Source organism: Psammomys obesus, unplaced genomic scaffold, assembly GCF_907164565.1.
Source record: "Psammomys obesus unplaced genomic scaffold, mPsaObe1.curated_primary_1811, whole genome shotgun sequence".
Classification (NCBI taxonomy): domain Eukaryota; kingdom Metazoa; phylum Chordata; class Mammalia; order Rodentia; family Muridae; genus Psammomys; species Psammomys obesus.
The window spans coordinates 50392687-50410935 of NW_026585895.1; the positions used below are offsets into that span (position 1 = coordinate 50392687).

Below are 18249 nucleotides of genomic sequence, written 5' to 3' on the forward strand. Positions count from 1 at the left end.
AATGAGAGGAAAGGGCTCCATCCACATGGCCTTTGAGCAGCTGCAGGGACTAAGGTGCTTACCCTGGTATATGCTCAGAAAGGACATGACAACATCTGCAAATGTCAGAGGGCAGGCTTACGAAGGAAGGGACAGGTTCCTATGACCCTTCCTACAAGGTGGAGTAAGGCATATGGCTGCTCAGTGTAAGTCTGGCAGACTTGGCTTAGAGAATCTGTCATACAAGCAAGGACCTTTGTGCCTGCTGTCTGTGCAAACGACACTCTCCGTGGCAGCTGCAGACCTAGCATTAATGCCTGACTGGAGCTGGGCCCAAGGCCCTCTCTACGAAGCCAAAGTGGTCTTTCTTTTCCTCAGTTCTAGCCTGGAAGCCTAAGAGGCACAGACAGTTTTCTTCTGGCCGCCATCTGGGCTGCAGAGAGGGGAAAGCCAGCCTGCTCCCAGAGCGCTGGGTCTCAATTCCCTTCTATTTTTAGGTGGTCATGTTCCTGGCCAAGGTGTCCACAAACTAGTCTCTTCTCCCTCTGTTTCACTGGCTCTTACATTTGTGGGTTCTTGCAAGAAGCAGAAGATTCATCTTCATCCAGGATAACACTAAAGCAGCAATGAATGATTTAACCAGAGTGAGACGCTCCAGCCAAAACCTTCATGCTAAAGCAACTCTGTGCACTGCCTAGGAGGGAATAAGACAGTCAGCTGCCCTCCCATCTCCTTCCTTAGTACTGAAAGTTCAGGTTCCTAGGGCAGGAAAGGCCAGGGCCATATAACCCTGGCCTGCCTGGAAAGTCACTGACTGAAAGCCTCAAGTTCTCACCCCTGCTCCAACAGTGAAGTGCAAGCACCACCCATACCTGAGAGCGCTTCCATTTGCCCATATCTGGAACTGTGTGGATCTCCTTTTTTGGAATGATAAAGTTCTGAGTAGCTGGAGGGGTCTCCTCTGGAGAATCTTGATAAAGAAAGTAAAAGGCAAACAGGTAAATAACTCCTCCCTCTAAGCTCTCCCCCTTTTTTGGAGGCAGGTTCTCTCTATGTAGCCCAGACTGGCCTAGAACTCAGATGCAGATCAGTCTGGCCTCAAGTTCAGAGAGCTCTTCCTGCCTCTGTCTCTCAGGTGCTGGGATCAAGGGATGGGAAACCATAACTGGCCCTCTCTCTCATTTTTTCCCCCAAGACAGGGTTTCTCTGTATAACCTTGACTATCCTGGAACTCACTCTGTAGACCAGGCTGGCATCCAACTCATAGAATCAGAGTGCCTTCAGAGTACTGGGATTAAAAGCGTGGGCCTCTACAACTGGTTCTGTCAGTTTTAAAGCAAGACTCCAGCCCTCAAGCCCAAGCAAAAGTTTAGCCAACCCCATCAGTTTCCAGCCTTTCATTTCATAAGAGGTGAAAAAGCAAAGCAGGCCAGGGAGACAACGCGGTTGGTAAAGTGCTTGCCACAGAAGAATGAGAGGCTGAGTTCAGAACCCCAACATACACACAAAAAGCTGGGCACAGTGACATACATGTGTAATTCCAGTGCTGGGGAGGCAATCAGGTGGATCAATGGAGCTCACTGGTCCGTAAGCCTAGCTGAGTCCATAAATTCCTGGTTCAGTAAGAGCTGTCTCAAAAACAGATGAGGACAACACCCAAAACACAACCTCTGGCCTCTGCTTCCATACATACCAGTACAAATAGAATTCACACATATACACAAAGTGACTGGCAATTTCTCTAGTAACCACTCCCTCCCTACTCCTAAGTGGATAAGACACTTTAAAAACGAAACAAAACAAACAAACAAACAAAAAAAAAAAAAAAAAAAAACAAGCCAGGCACATTGGCACACACCCATAATCCATGTACTTGCCTACAGTCTCAAAAAGTTTTGAGAGTCTGAAGCAAGAGGATAATCACCAAGTTGGAAGCCAGTCTGGGGGGGCAGCCTGAGTCTGTCAAAAAAAAAAAAAAAAAGAAAGAAAGAAAGAAAAGGAAAAAAAGAAAGGAAAGAGGACTGGAGAGATGGCTCAGCAGTTAAGAGCCTGAATGTTCTTCCAGAGGACCAGGGTTCAATTTCCATCACCCACATAGCAGCTCACAACTGTCTGTAACTCCAATGCAAAACATCAATGCCCATAAAATAAAAATAAATTTAACAAAAGAAGAAAAAAGAAAATCAAGTTGACCTTTATACCTCCACAGAAAAATCTTAAAAATATAAATTGCAACCAACAGCTGAAAAAAAAAAAAATCAACACAACTAAACAAGCAAATACAGATAAACTATAATGTATACAGGGTCTCTTCTTCCAGATAAGGTTGGAAGATCAAAAGCATGTGGCAGTAATCTAAGGGGAAGCAGGGCTCTCTGCTGAGATACTCAGGGAGGGGCCACCCTTAGGGGCAGCATGGAGCAGCTCTGCTCTGTGTTCTTCAGTTAACTGCAAACAGTGACCCCAGGGCGCACAGCTCCACTAAGAGGGCAATTTGCCCTACTGGTGTGCTCGGAGAAACAAAAAGATGCACAAAAGTCCTTATTGTAAGGGGAAATTAGAAACACCCCAAATATCAATCAGAAAAGTAATGGGTGATATGTCCATATAATGGAAAGCCTTATGGCTTTTGTTTTTCTGCTTTTCTAAAAAACTCTTTTTATTATTTTAATTTTCTTCCTAGGCAGATGGTGGTGCACACCTTTAATCCCAGCACTCAAGAGGCAGAGGCAAGAGGATCTTTGTGAGTTCGAGGCCAGCCTGGTCTACAGAGTTCCAGGACAGCCAGGGCTACACAGAGAAACCCTGTCTCAAAAAAAAAAAAAAAGACATTTTATTATATTCATCATACTAATTTATATTTACTTTCTCTACATTTAAGGGTGTGTGTGTGTATATATGTGTATGTGTGTGTATACAGAGTTAACATGTCTTCAGGAGGCCAAAGGTACCCTCTGGAGCTAGAGTTACAAATGGTAGTGAGCCACCCAACCTGAGTGCTAGGAACCAAACTCAGGTCCTCTGCAAAAGCACCCTTACCTGCAGAGCCAGCCCTCCAGCACGGTCTTTGTTTGTTGTTGTCCTTGTTCCTGTCTCCCCACTTCCAGGTTACACCACACACATACACACACACACACACACAGGGTTTCTCTGTAGCGCCCTGGCTGCCCTTGAACTCTGCTCTGTAGACCAGGATAGACTTGAATTCAGAGAGTCACCTACTTCCACTTCCCTAGTGCTGGGATTAAAGCTGTTTTTTTGTGTTTTTAAGATTTATTATGTACACAGTGTTCTGCCTGCATATATGTCTGCATATGTGCCAGAAGAGGACACCAGATCTCACTATAGATGGTTGTGAGCCACCATGTGGTTGCTGGGAATTGAACTCAGGACCTCTAGAAGAACAGCCAGTGCTCTAAAGCTCTGAGCCATCTCTCCAGCCCAGCTTTTGGTTTTTCAAGGCAAGGTCTCACTATGTAGTCCTAGATGTCCTGGAATTCACTCTTGTGGACTAGGCTGGCCTCCAACTCACAAAGATCCACCTGCCTCTGCCTCCCCAGTGCTGGGATTAAAGGCGTGCGCCATGACTGTGGAACTTCTTCACAGCTTTTAAAAAGAATAAATATCTGTATCACAGGCATAGGAAGAGCTGTCTACATATGAACAAGTGAAGAACATTCACAAGCTCTCCTTTAATCCCATTCTTGTAAAACAACTCATATTCTACTAGTCTACTATATTAAACAGCAAAGCTCCTGACAGTCACCTCTAAGACAGTCTAAACTGGCTTCTACTTTTAAAATTAAATTATGTTTTCAAAATCACCAAAAGTCTAGAAACCCAAGGTTATTTTACAATAAGTTTATAAACTACTACGTAGATATCCGTAGGCTTTGTAGCTGAGTGGAGGCATTTACACACTGCTGAAATGATTTCCATTGGTTAGGAGTGTACCTCCTTTAACATGAGAAACTGAATTCCAAACACACCTGCCAAGGTTTCAGAGAGCTTAAGCCTGCGTCTGCCATTGGAGATGTGGTAGTTCCGTAAGCATCTCCTTTAAAAATGCACCTCTCAGGAAGGCAGAAGATGATGAGATCCACCTAATGTAAACCTGCCCGGCTGCCTTCCTCTAAAATGTCATCACTGCATACAGAAAGCCACAGAGGCCCAGAACGTCAAGGGAACTGAGCCCGCCTGGAGAAGTCATGAGGAAATGGAAACTGCCAGGGGATTTGGAGACCTGAGGGGAGAGATAAGAGATAAAGTTCCCAGCCTCAGCAGAACTCAAGAGTAAAGCAGAGGGGGAGGGAAGGGGAAAAAGTCATGTAGAGTCCAGCAGCTCCCCTCCAAGCCCCTACCCTTTCCCCCCCCCCCCCCCCCCCCCCCCCCCCCCCCCCCCTCCCAGTAAAAAGCTACTTGAAGTAAGAAGCTTAATAAAAAAATTTGAAGCCGGTCTGGTGAGCTAACCACAGCTTACTGAGACACATTTTATGGGAAAATGTCCTCCCCATCCCAAATAACCAACCTGCAAATGAGCTTTGGGATCCAGCCCTCTTGTAAGAGACCTATTCCCTGCAAGAAACTGACCTCCAGACACTATTTCACAGAGAAGGTGGCCTCCAGGCCTGGCTATGTCCTCAAGAAACAGTAAATCACTGTGAGGCAAAAGAATAAGTTACTGAAGAAACACAGTTGACAGAATCCCAAATCAAACACAAATGGGCAAACAAATGCTAATAATAAGCCTTCAGAAACAAGACTATGAGAGAGATCACACCCACAGCCTCTCCATTCTCAGGTTGCCTCTGACAAGAGACCCAGAGACACTGGATCACCTACATTGACAGAGATGTTCCTTGAAAAGCCCCCAAAGCGGCCCAATAGCCAGTGATGGGCACCAGCACGTCACTACAATATCCCAGCACTCAGCTGGTGGAGGCAGGGCCCCAGCCTTGTCCACATAGTGAGACCCTGCCTCAAAACAAAGCTGAGCATGGTGACCCAGCCCAGTGAGCCCAGCCCATGGAAGGGGAGACATCCGGGATCAGATACTCAAGGTCATTCTTGGCTGTTAGGATCATTTCTAGGGCAGCCAGGGCCAGTGACCTTGTATCAAAAGCACATGCTGGATAGAGAAGCATAGGCCTGTAATCCCAGCACTCAGGAGGCAGAGGCAGGAGGATCTCTGTTCCAGCCTGGTCTTCACAGTAAGTCTATACAGTGAGTGCTAGTCCTAAAAAAGTTCTGTGTATGTGGCATGTGCAGAGAACAGAGCCTTATCTGGAGATGTCACAAGCAAATGAAAAATGACAGGAGATTTGGAGATACACAGTGAGACTCTGTCTCTAAATAAATAAATAGATACATAAATAGATAAATAAATAAAGCAGGAACAAAAGCATACACAATCCCTAAGAATGTGCTGGATTATCATCTCCCATTTGGATGTGTCATGTTTGTATCCAGTGAGTACCCGCCACACCCAAAACTCTGCTCACATCTGACAGCCCACACACCACAACTCCATAAGGAGAGTTTGATAACCTCGTTTTAAATTATTTTAAAATTACATTCCAGGGCTGGAGAGATGGCCTAGTGGTTAAGAGCACTGGCTGCTCTTCTGGACAACCCAGGTTCAGTTCCCAGCACCCAGATGGCAGCTCACATCTGTCTGTAACTCCTGTTCCAGGGGAATCTGGCACCTTCACAGAGACATGCATGCAGGCAAAATACCAATACACATCAAAATAAATCAATCTTAAAAAAAATTAAAGGGGCTGGAAGGATGGCTCAGTGGTTAGAGCACCGGCTATTCCCCCCAGAGGTCCTGAGTTCAAATCCTGCCACCCACACAGTCTCACTCTATAGTGAGATCTGCATACATAATAAATAAATCTTAAAAAAAAACTGTTAATAAATTAAAATTACATTTCTATATTTGTGTGCGTGTGTGTATGAACCACACCATGTATGTGGAGGTCAGAAGACAACATGCAAGAGTCAGTTCTATCCCTGCCCCTTGTGGGTTCCACGGATGGAAGCCAGGCTTCCAGGCTCGGCAGCAGGCAGCTTACTGAGCAGAGGATCCTCATTCTCAGTCTACTAAAGGACACTGAGGCTGTGACTTGCCATTTAGTCTGTGTAACTCCAAAATTTCCACAACTGTACAGAATGTCTTACCAGTTCATCTAAAAGCTCCTGTCTGGGCTGAAGGCAGGAGTGTTAGGTCCTCCTAACACTTCCCATCCCGCTGTCCCTCGTATGTATTCAGATCTATATTACTCCTTAAACATGGGCTAAAATTGATAACGTTAATTTTCAAAAGTAAATAACACCTCTGGGCATGGTAGCACACCTTTAATCCCAGCACTCAGAAGGCAGAGGCAGGCAGATCTCTGCTAAATTTGAGCCCAGTCTGGTCTACAGAGTTCCAAGCCAGCCAAGGCCATTATGTATAGTGAGATCCTAAATACTATTTAGGGTCCAAATCCATAAATACAATTTCAGACTTCAAAAGGGACTGCTTCCAGGGACCCGAGTCTCTCCAGAAGTTAGAGTACCTCCCTGAGGTTTGTGACCCCCTCATCCTCCCAGTCCACACGTTCAGAGACTCATTTCAAAAGGAGCCGGACTTCTTGATGGCTCCTATCTCTTCATGCCATCACCAGAATTGATTATGACACATTCATAGAGGTTTGGGATAATTTAAAATAAATGTCTCCTTTTGAATTCCGCTGTGCTCATCTATTTTCGAGGACACAGAAATGGTGCCTCTTTGGGTCCACAAAATATGAAGCGTGGTGGAGGGATCATTAAATGCTTTTAAAAACATGAGCTGCGTTTAGCCAACTCATCCGTTCTCTGTAAGAAATTTTCAGTCCTTAAGTCCATGGAGTCAGCAACCCTTTCTTGTTCTCCAGGAGTGGGGTCTCCGCTGAGCTAGCCTGTACATCTGCCCTAGTTACTTGAGATGAACTACAATGAGGCCCCAGTGTAAATAAAAGTTACAGACAGTGATGCCACCAACCCTCTCATCTGGCACAAACAGCCTTTTTAAATTAGTGGTTTAGACAACCACGGGTAGTTTCTCTCAATTAACTCTGCAGATACTGAAATCCCAGAGCCAGGCCTTTACGAGGGAGGGAGGGAAGGCAGGAGGGAGGGAAAAAGATGCGGGGTGGGCAGGGCACAGAGGAGGCTGGCGTCCGAGCGAGGCCCAGGTCCACTAGAGCAGCCTCAGGAAAGAATGCAGCCTCCCGGATGCCCCTCGGCCCCGACCCCGGGCCCCTCTGCCACCAGAACACCTCGACACGCTCTGCCCTTCCCGACCGCCCTGCCCGGGCCGTCCCCGAGTCCGGTCGTCCTCCCCGTCCGTCCCCCGCCTGCGGCCCCAGGCCCGGGGCCGTCAGCTTGGCCTCCCGAGACCCCCGCGCCACACCCACGCCCCCTGCCCACCCTCACGCCAGGGCCCTCCAACCGCCCTACCTGGCGGCGGCTGCCGCTCGCCCTCGGCCATCTTCTCCGTCGGGAGCGGGCGCGGAAGCTGGCCGCTACTTCTCCCAGCTCACCCGCACCTCTCCCCGGCTCCGCCAAGCTTCCAGAAGAGCAGTGAGCGCTGGCCGGCTACGACCGGAAGCCGAGAATTACAGTCACTGCCGTGAAGGCGGCAGCCATACCGGCGCCGGGCACTCAGGGAGCATGCCCACCAACTGCCGTCTCGCGGCGGCCGCGGCGGCAGAGGCGGCGGCCATTTTAATGCGGGGCGCCGGGGAGCATGCGCACTAACGGCTGCCGCCCGCCGGCCCACTACAGAGACGACGGCCATATTTGTGCGGGGCGTCCGTTTTTGTTTGTTTGTTTGTTTGTTTTGTCTGTTTGTTTGCTAGTTTTGGGGGCGATGGAGGGACTAGGTGTGGCAGGCAAATTTTGTGGGGCAGGGCTACCTGTCATCTCTGTGCAGCGCACTGAGCCTAGCCCAAGGCATCTGAGACAGTCCCTGTCAATACAGTTGTGTCCTCCTGCCGCTTGATTGACGTCCAAGGACACCGGTCACGCAGCCACCTTGACAGCTTCGGTGGCGTTCGGAGGCGGAGAGCGCGGGCCGCGCGGGGACTAACGTCGTGACCCCGTGACGGAAGCCCAGAGCCCGGCTTCTAACGGCCGAGCCGGAGGTCGCTCGCCGCTGGCCCCGCCCCCGTGCCCACGCCCCGGCTCGCGCCTACCTAGCGGCCCGGGACGGCCACCCTCCGAAGCTCCACCTCGTGAGTCCTGCTCCACCGGCCGCCCGCCCGGCCGGTGGGCGCGGGGCCGCCTCGACTGGCTAGTGGCAGTTTCTCGGCGACCTTGAACCTAGAGCCCGAGCGGGGAACCCGCTGACCCCAACAGCGGCGCAGACTTTGCCCAGCGCGAGGGGCGGAGCGGACCGAGTGTCCACAGACAGACCGGGACGATGTTAGCCTTTGCTGCCAAGACTGTGGTGAGTACGCCCTGGACGGCCTGGGACAGGACAAGGCGGGCGGGCCCGCGGGCTGCAAGGAAACGGCGGTCCGGAACCCCACACCGGCTGTTAGGGTTCGTTCGATCCACCAAGTGGGCAGAGTAGATGGACCAGGTGAGGGGCGGAATCGAGCCCAAGACCTGTCAATGACCCAGAAAAAGAATGGACTGTTTAGATTCAAGTCTTTTGCTCCTTTACACCCCGTTTCTCCTTCACGCTCTCAGTTATTCTGACTCAGACACCTGTCGGGAAGTCCTGGCTGGGTCTCAGCCTCAGGCACAGCTGCCCCCGCCCAGACCAGACCCACTTCTCCAAGCCTACCCAGTTGGTCATTCTCCTTCTTGAGTTCATCAGATGCTTATTCTCCCCCACTGCATGTGGCTAAGAGAACCCCAAGTGGAGACTTGTGCTGAAAGTCCCCAGATTGGGCAGGGGGAGGCAGGAGGTGGCAGGCTGCCCCTTGCCATGCTTACCCACCTCTGCTGATGTGAGCTTCTATCCTCTGATTCAAGTTTTCTGCAACTGTGAGCTGTGCCTCCCTGTCAGACGCTGGGTTGGAGCTAAAGGTAGCCATATCAGCTCAGATTGAGATTTTTTTTCTAGGAGTCCCAGCAGCACCTGAGACCCTTCTCACCCTTTGCAAAAAGCTGTACCACACCATTTAACAGACTGCTTTCACATCATTCTCTGGGACCACCATACTGGCATAATCATTTTAATGCTGGAGAATGACACAGGAGACAGTCAAATCCCATGGCTCTGCTAGTGAAATTTAGCCCAACCCACACACTAGGGTCCTGTGGGTTATTATTAATACCAAAAGTACTAGTGTGCCCTCCCCCCCCCCCACATCCCCACACACTTTTGGTCCTAGCCTGAATAACCCAAAGCTCATTAAAAAACAAAACAGAACAAAACCAGATTTTGGTTCCACCCAAAGCCCCTGGGTCTAGAAGGGAAAGGTGTGCACAGGTTGGCCGCAGCCCACCAGTGGCCCTTTCCTGGCACCTTCTGTCTTGCAGCAGCCCCACCCTGATCTCAGGGCCATGGGTTAGTGGCCAGGGTGTTTCCACCCTCCAGCCAAGTTTTCCCACATCAAAAAGATATATCAAGATTTTGACAGGTGGATTTTTTAATACCCCTTGGCTTGCCTCCCTGGCGCTGAGCCCATCCAAAGAAGAAAGGTTTCCTCCTACTCCAGTGCCTACTTCCAGCCCGCTTACCTGCCGCTGTTCCTCTTCTGGAAGCTAGGGAGAGGTAGAGTAGCGGCTGCAGTCCTGTAACCACCGCTGCCACAGCCTTAGACGGTGCCCCATCAGTGGCTACTGCCTCACTCCTCCCTCACCCCTGAACTGTGGGTCTTGTCTTCTCTTTCCAGCACAGGCAGATGGCTGCCTCTTGCTAGTTTCTGCTCATCCAATCGGTAGCACAGTTAGGCTTAGAGATCCAGCCAAGGCAGACAGACAGGGCTCACACCCTCAGTCCTGCCATGGAGGACAAGCAGCAGAGAGAGAAGGTATGGAATGAAGTTTCTGCCACTTGCCTGCCACTGCGCCAGCAGCCTGAGACCTTCCTGTCTTGCTTCCTGCCACTTGCAGAGTCTCCTGGACTCGCCCCACCGACTCTCCCTGCTGCCTCTCACTCTCTATGCCATCCTACTCAGCTCACTTGCTGCAGCGCTGCCTCCCACCTTCACGACCATCCCATAGTGGCTAGGAAGCCCAGAGGCTGAAGCCCACCCCGGCTGAGATCTGGCTCTCCCATTTCCAATTCTCTCCTATTTCTCCAGCTGGAAAGACATAGGGGGGGGTAGGGGCCGGGAGGTGAGAAGTTGGGGGAGAAAAGTAGAAAGCCAGCTGCCACCTGTCTGCTGGCTGACTTATCTACCCAGAGCAAGAAAGATGATGGGGCTTCTGCATCCTGACAGGTGGGAGGCCCCTTACCTCTGCCAATAATGTCATTCACCTCCTCCCCCACCCTTTCCTAGCCTTCCTGCCCTTCTAGGTCCCTGAGAGGCGGGACTCCTTACCTTGAGGGCTGAGCATCCAGGGAAGGCACCACCCATGGAGGTGTCTTTGCCCCGGAGATGCCATATAAGAACCTAGGACTTCAGTTTGGTGAGAGCTGTGCTTCAGTCTGAGAGAATGAGTAGGCTGTTCTGCTTCCCACAGGTAAAGCCCCTGGGCCTCCTCAAGCCTTCCTCCCTGATGAGGGTTTCTGGTCGCTTCAAGGCCCACCAAGATGCATTGCCCAGGCTGCCTGTGCCCCCACTCCGGCAGTCCCTAGACCATTACCTGAAGGCCCTGCAGCCCATCGTGAGTGAGGAAGAGTGGGCCCACACCAAGCAACTGGTGGATGAGTTTCAAGCCTCAGGGGGTGTAGGGGAGCGCCTGCAGAAGGGACTGGAGCGCAGGGCCAAGAAAATGGAGAACTGGGTAAGTAAGATGGCAATGTCTTGATGGTCCCCTTGGGGTCCTAGGTCTTCCAGAGCATCCCTCAGGTTGTTTGTTGCTGGCTGCATGCCCACATTCTCCCCCATACCAGTTGCTCTGGCATTTTTGTTTGCTTGACAGGGTTTACCTGAGTAAATACCCTCAGCAAGTGCAGGGTAGGCAAAAAGGAGCCTCTCAGAGCTGAGACTCAGTGGAGTGGGGAAAGGAGGGCGGTAAACAGGACTGGAAATCAGTAGGTAAAGTCATGTTAAGCAGAGAAATTACATGGAGATTTTTGAAAAGGTCATAGTAGCTGGGATTGTAGCTGTGTGGTAGAACACTATGAGACTGGGTTCCTGGGCCTGAGGGAAAAAGAGGAGGAGGTATGGATGGCAGGAGGAGAATGCACTGGATTTGAAGACAAAGGTAGCAAGATATGCCTGCTTTGGGACAGAGCCTGGGCCAAAGTGTGTTCAGAGCAGGCTGGGCAGTCAATTAGAAGGAATGTAAACCTGAGCTTGGTGCAACAGCCTGAGGCAGGTCAGCCTGAGTTTGTTGTACATGCTCCTGGGTGTGTGTCTAGTCAATTAGATTAATTCAATTTGTAAAACACATCTTCACCAGTACTTGGTACACATTTCTGTATTCGTGTTATACCCAAAGATTAAAAAGAAAAAAAGATAGCCCCAGCTGCTAGGAAGGAAGGAAGAGCAGGAGCCTGGGGCAATGAAGAGGTCAATGCCTTCACCTAGATGTCAGGGCCTAGGCCTGGCACAGTGAGGCAGGGAGTCATGAGGTCCAGACCTGCTTGGGAGACCGCCTGTGGCACTCACTAGTACAGTGAGACTGAAAGGTGGAAAGTCTTCTTTTAAAGCAACCGGGTAGAAAGCTGTCACCAGTATTTAAACACAAGAAAGAAGCTGGCTGTGGAGAATGTCTGGGTGGAAAACACCCATTATCCATGGGGCATTGGTTCCATGGCCCCATGGACAGCAAGATCTACAGATGTTCAAGTCCCTTAGGTGATTCAGTATTTTTGTCTCACTAAATCCCTGCTACCATAGACCTTAAGTCATCTCCAGATGATATAATCTCTAACAGCATAAATACTGGCTAAATAGGTATGCTGAATAGTTTAAGAGACAGTTATCAAAAAATAAAAAGGCCCATGTACTCAGTATGGACGCAGTTGTCTGTTTTTCACACATTCTCCATCTGGGCTGCTGGGATCTGTAGGTACAGAATCTGCACATCTGGGCCGACTGGAGTAGAAAATGGGAGGCACCTTGGATCGGTGGGCCTCCGGGGAGTCTGGAGCCACATGCAGGAGGAAGGAGACAGGTGGGACACGTGGGGACAAGCACTTGCCGAGCCTTAGCAGACCAGGGCCTTGGACTGTTGAAATGAGAATGCTGGCCTTAACAGGGCCTTAGAGATTCTGGCGTCCAGCGGCTTTCTGACTTTGTGGAGCCAAGGAATCCTTGAAGCCAAAGGCTCTGACTAGAATTAGAGCCCTCACTGGGTCCTTGAAGCATTGCTGCTACTGCCAGGGGCACCTTCTCCCCTTGCCTAAACAGTAGCCTGGGATCCTTGCAATCCCTGTGGGTGTGAAGGCCCCTGGCTGAGAGGGAGCCCTGTCTGTCCTCTTCCTACAGATGAAGAAGCTGATACCTAGAGAGATAGACCAAAGTTCAGATCCTCAAAGTAGCTTCAGAAAGACCCTGAGATGCATAGGAAGGCCTGGGTGCCTCAGAGGGTTCAGTCCGTGGCTCTGAGTCAGGAGAGGGCATTCCTGTGTTACCCAGTCTGTGGCAAGTCACCTTCCTCTCCTCCTGCCAAGGGCCCCAGATTAGTGGCCTGATGCCACAGGCCAGCCACTGTGTGGTATGTAGACACATTCTGCTTCTATTTGGGATGGGCGTGGAACACACTGGGAGGCCTGGGTCTCAAGGGGTTTAGGAACATTATAAAAGTTAGGGTATAGCATGGTAGCCCATGGCTAGCACATGGGAAACAGATGCTCAGATCTCTGTGAGGCCAGCCTAGTATGCATTTCTCTAAGTCAGCCAGGGATATATAGTGAGATTTTTATCTCAAAATAAAACAAATAGGGGTAGGTGGGAGTTGTTGGGAAAAAATACCTACTGTGACTTAATATAAGTTGTAATCAGCACAGAAGACTAAAGGGTACCATTAATGCCATGCCTGTGGCTGGTCCCCTACCTATCTATGGGGCAGAAAAGACATCTTACCCTGTCATTGAGGTTCCCCCCTTAAAATTGCCCTGATCTTGAAAACCAGTGTTGTCCTCCTAGTCTAAGGCCACTGAGGAGGACCGGTTCCTGTGGGTGGTCCTGACCACAGGCTGGCTTCTGGAACCATTCCCAGGTGGAGATGATTGACACCCACTTGGCTGGGCTTTCTTTTCACCTGTCGTTGCTTGCTTTATTCCTCATATCTAGGCATGCATTTTTAGTTACCAGTGGATTATAATCACTGACGGGACATTCGTAAAATAAAGCAAGGCTAGAGCTCAGTGACCAAATGTGTGTGTGTTAGCGTGTGTGTGAAGCCCTGGGTTCAAGCCTCTCAAAGCAGAAAGACACAAGAACAGCTGCTCACGTATTCATTCCCCTGCCAGCCTTGCTTCTGGTCATTTTTCCCGCAGCTCATTCTCTTGGCAGTGCTGATTGTTCAAGCTCAGGGAAGATGATGGGTAGAGGAAGGCGGGGATGGATACTGTGGACCTTAGCATTTGCTGAGGGACTGTCCTGCAGGGAGGCTGAAGGACACCAGGGCCAGCTAGATGCCTGGTCCTGGGGAAGAAGGGGACACGAGGTGCCTATGCTCTACTCCTAATCAGCCCTGTCCTTGTCTAGCTGTCTGAGTGGTGGCTCAAGACAGCCTATCTCCAGTTCCGGCAGCCTGTGGTCATCTGCTCCAGCCCAGGAGTGATGCTGCCCAAGCCGGACTTTGTGGATCTGCAAGGCCAGCTCCGGTGAGTGTCTGAGACCAGCACGAGGCTGCACAGTGCCAGTGGACAGGGCCCCGTGGGCTTCCGGAGCCCGTAAGTCTACTCCCTAGGAGACTGAAAAGGCCTCCACCCTGGGCTTTTCACCCCACCAACAGCCTCATTTACAGACAGGGAAACTGAGGCTCAGAGCAATGAGGGAACTTTCTCCTATGGTCACAACTCAAGTTAAGAAGACAGGTTTCTAGTGCCAGGGCTTTGTAACCACCCTCTAACCTTGCCCTGAGTCCCTCCCACTCTTCAGCTGGCCACACAGTGACCTTTTACACAGTCCCCTTTTCCACATTCGTCCATGTCACCTGCCCTGGCCTGTTCCAATCCTACCAGAGATAAAAATACTAGCAACAGGGATCTTCTGCCCGGGAGCCTGCTACTCATTACAGCCACCAGCTTCTCTTAAAGAAGCCAGGGCAATAATAGAGAGAAGCCAGGAGGGAAAGAAAGGAAGAAATAAGTGTGGCTCAGTGGTTGGGTAGTTGTCTAGCACATGCACACACAAATAATAAAAGGATAAAGTCCTCCTGGTTCCATTTGGGACTCAGCCTGGGAACCCCAGCAAGCCCACACTGGGAATGCCTCAGGCACTGGGAAATAGCTGGTATGAGCCAAGAAACCCCCTTTCCTGGGCCTAAGAAATCCAAGGAGAAAAAACAGGTTGACAGTGGTGTTGTGGGTCATAAAGACTCAGAAAGAGAAAGGGGCGTAGCAGCAGGGATACTTAGACCCAGGAGGGTAGCCTCAGCTGTCTCAGCAGGGTGAGGAATCTCCACATAACGAAAACCTCTGGCCACTCAGGCCCTTGGTGGGTGACAGTCACCACTGCTTCTTAGCCAGAGTGTGCACTGTTGAGTAGCGCCCGGGTCCTTTCAGGTTCTCTCCCACCAGTGTTTCCCCCAGGCTAACGCAGCCTTCCTGCTGGAGATGATGAAAAGCTCAGGCTAGCCTCCCACTGTGGTGGATCCACTTGGAAGTCCTTAGGCCTCTGTACACCGAGGAGGGAGTAGTGATTCCATAGGTCCTACCCTTCGCTGATCCCCCTGTACTCAGCACACATCCCTGTCCCAGGGTCCTCCATTAAATGTCCACACAGATTCACGGCTCCATTTCATCTTCTAGGTTTGCTGCTAAACTCATCGAGGGTGTGTTGGATTTCAAGTCCATGATTGACAAGTGAGCAACCCCACCCAGACTACCCTTGCCCATGCCTGCCTAATACATAGCCACCCCTGGCTTTAGCCCTGAGCCCACAGTGTGTCAACCTGGGCACTGAGCAGGCCCATGTCATTTTCACATCCTGTTGGCCCAGTTTGGGAAGGGATTGAGGACAGTGATAAGCAAGAGTGGGGACATTTAAATCCTCTGCTCTAGTTCATAGGACTTCTGGTGACCTTGTCATCCCAGCCAAAATTGATCACAGTTGCCTGAGGCAAACTGAAGCCCAGAAAGGGAGAGGGAGGGAGGTTTGGGTGACTCATGAACAGGGCCCTAATCCCTAGAAAGAACAGGTGGCACGACCCCCTTTTACCTTAATGGCCCCTGTTCATGCTGGTAGCAAGTAGGGACACCAAGGAATAGGTCTCTCACCCAGTTCCAAGTAGTGCTAGTAGGTATCTGCCTACCCTCTTCCCTGTTCTCTTGCCCAGTGCCCCTATGTCCCTATGTCCTCCCACAGTGAGGCCCTGCCAGTTGAGTTCCTTGGGGGAAACCCACTGTGTATGAACCAGTACTATCAGATCCTGTCTTCTTGCCGTGTGCCGGGCCTCAAGCAAGACTCAGTGGTGAACTTCTTAAAGACAAAGAAGCCTCCCATGCACATAACTGTGGTACATAACTACCAGGTAGGCACTGCCGCCCCGTCCAAGGGACCCTAGCCCTCCTTTCTCCCCGCCCAGCCCACCTCCAGCTTCTCCGCTGGCCCAGGCTGCACTGGTTGTGACCTCCACTGCCAAAGCCAGGCGAGGCTGGTGGGCATTCTTTGCCTGAGATGACTCAACTCTCTTCTCTTCCATGTCTGTGCTTCGCAGTTCTTCGAGCTGGATGTGTACCACAGTGACGGGACACCCCTGACCTCGGATCAGATCTTTGTGCAGCTGGAGAAAATCTGGAACTCCTCACTACAAACCAACAAAGAGCCTGTTGGCATCCTAACCTCCAACCACCGCAACACCTGGGCCAAGGCCTACAATACCCTCATCAAAGGTACATCCAGGACAGGGCTTCCTAACATGCCAGATAGGTCCAACACCAGGCTGGGGCAGCCGCCATTTCATCAGACTCTCAATTTGGAGCAGGTATTACTGGCCCATTTTATAGATGAGAAAACCAAGGTTCAGGTTGGTGAGGTCAGTTTCTCCCTGTGAAGTAGCAAGTTGGATTTAGCATTCTGAACCACCCCCATCAAATCCCATACTAGCCATGGGCATTGTCATAAAGTCAGATTGCTGGTGTTGTATCCCTGACTGCCACACCAGCTCTCCATGTGACCCTGGGCTTCTGCTTTTCTATGTCTATAGTTTGTCAGGTGTTGGGCCCGCCTTTTGTGGTGGTGGTTGGGGGGTACCTGTACATGCCCTAAATGCCCCAGAGGTGGGGAACCCCCCATCTCTAGAGGGGCATGAAGTAAGAAGAGCCCAGGGCAGGAGAAACAGGTTCTGAAGCGCCCTACCATGCCTACCCCAACTCCTACAGACAAAGTGAACCGGGAGTCGGTGAGCTCCATTCAGAAGAGCATCTTCACCGTGTGCTTGGACAAGCCAGTGCCCAGAGTCTCGAACAATGTCTACCGCAACCATGTAGCAGGCCAGATGCTGCATGGGGGTGGCAGCAAGCTCAACAGTGGCAACCGCTGGTTCGACAAGACACTGCAGGCAAGTGAGGGCCTGTCAGGGCCATGGCCCCAAAGCTCGGTTCACTGAGGCTCTGAACTTTATGTTCTCTCCTTAGTCCCAGCGTCCCCAGCCTCCTGCTTGTAAAGCAGGCAGGAAGAGAAGAGGCTGGACGCTGCTGTAATTACCAGGCAACCAGCCTGTCATTACCAGGCCTGCATGCCACTGACACCCCCAGCATAGCCCTTTAACATGTCAGGCACAGTCTGGGTATGACTTTTCCTCTGTGTTCACACCACAGGTGCAGTAGAACCCCTGGGGGTGGCATGCTTCTGAGGACCTGCTTTCAAATGCACTGAGCAGAGCACTTGGGTGTACCTGAGAGTGTTGGCATAAAGGCTGGAGGTGGCTTCAGGGCCCTTCCTGTGAGGCCCACCCAGACAGCAACTGGGTCAAGGAGCCACCCTCCAGGGACTGGGGGCTGACAGGATGGGTCCTTCCTCATCCACAGTTCATTGTGGCAGAAGATGGCTCCTGTGGACTGGTTTATGAGCATGCGGCTGCAGAAGGGCCCCCCATTGTTGCTCTTGTGGACCATGTCATTGAGTACACGTGAGTATGGTCACAGCCTCATTGCCCAGGTCCTGGGGGCAGGTTAGGTATGCAGGTGACAGACCTAGTTTGTAGAGAAATTCACTCTCATTTGAACCAAAGGGTCAGTTTGTCTTTGTCTTTTAGAAAAAAAAAAAAAAAATTCAAGACAGGGTTTCTCTGTATAGCCTGGCTGTCCCAGAACAAACTCTGTAGACCAGGCTGGCCTCGAACTCAGAGATCCGTCTGCCTCTGCCTCCCAAGTACTGGGATTAAAGGCCTGGCTTAGAAGATTTTTTTTAAAGGTTTGTTTACATATTTATGTACACAGTTGCTTTGCCTGCATGTGTGCCTGCACACCAGAAGAGGGCACTGGATCCCATTATAGATAGTTGTGAGCCACCGTTTAGTGACTGGGAATTGAACTCAGGACCTCTGGAAGAGCAGAGCAGCCAGTACTCCTAACTGTCTAGTTAAAGGAAGTTGCAGAGGCTATAGTTCTGTTGTTGTTTTGTCGTGTACCTCTGGCCCTATACTTTCCTGTACTTATAGCCTTAGACAGTTCTCTTATTTTCCCCAGGCGGTCTCCATCTGGCTTGTTTGTTTAAACAGCCTCACTATAGCCTGGCTGGCCTGGAATTCCCTATGTGATCCAGGCTGGCCTCAAACTCACAGAAATCCACCCGCTACTGCCTCTTCTAAGCGCTAGGACTAAAGGTGTGCAGCACCACAGCCAACTCCATCTGGCGTCTTGAAAGGTTCACAAGAGCTAACCTACAATCTCTAACCCTCCTACCCTAGCTTCAGAGATTCCCCCTCCCCATCTCAGTCCCAGGGAAACTCCGGCTTCAGTGACACCAGCATGAGCCTGGGCTTCAGTGACACCAGCAT

At 50.8% G+C, this 18249-nt stretch overlaps 2 protein-coding genes across 2 annotated transcripts in view; one reads left to right on the top strand and one right to left on the bottom strand.

Moving 5' to 3' along the window:
• Ptpa (protein phosphatase 2 phosphatase activator) overlaps positions 1-7752 on the bottom strand; it is a 31324-nt gene extending 23572 nt beyond the window's left edge. Inside the window, 2 exon segments of the mRNA XM_055599697.1 lie at positions 852-949; positions 7468-7752. Coding sequence (XP_055455672.1) covers positions 852-949; positions 7468-7498 — 129 coding nt within the window. The 5' untranslated portion in view covers positions 7499-7752.
• Positions 7753-8186: 434 nt separating this feature from the next.
• The window catches only part of Crat (carnitine O-acetyltransferase), a 13597-nt gene continuing 3534 nt past the window's right edge, over positions 8187-18249 (top strand). Inside the window, exons 1-8 of the mRNA XM_055599696.1 lie at positions 8187-8458; positions 10651-10914; positions 13791-13909; positions 15059-15112; positions 15615-15780; positions 15967-16141; positions 16631-16809; positions 17279-17379. Coding sequence (XP_055455671.1) covers positions 8432-8458; positions 10651-10914; positions 13791-13909; positions 15059-15112; positions 15615-15780; positions 15967-16141; positions 16631-16809; positions 17279-17379 — 1085 coding nt within the window. The 5' untranslated portion in view covers positions 8187-8431. The remainder of the gene's footprint in view (positions 8459-10650; positions 10915-13790; positions 13910-15058; positions 15113-15614; positions 15781-15966; positions 16142-16630; positions 16810-17278; positions 17380-18249) is intronic.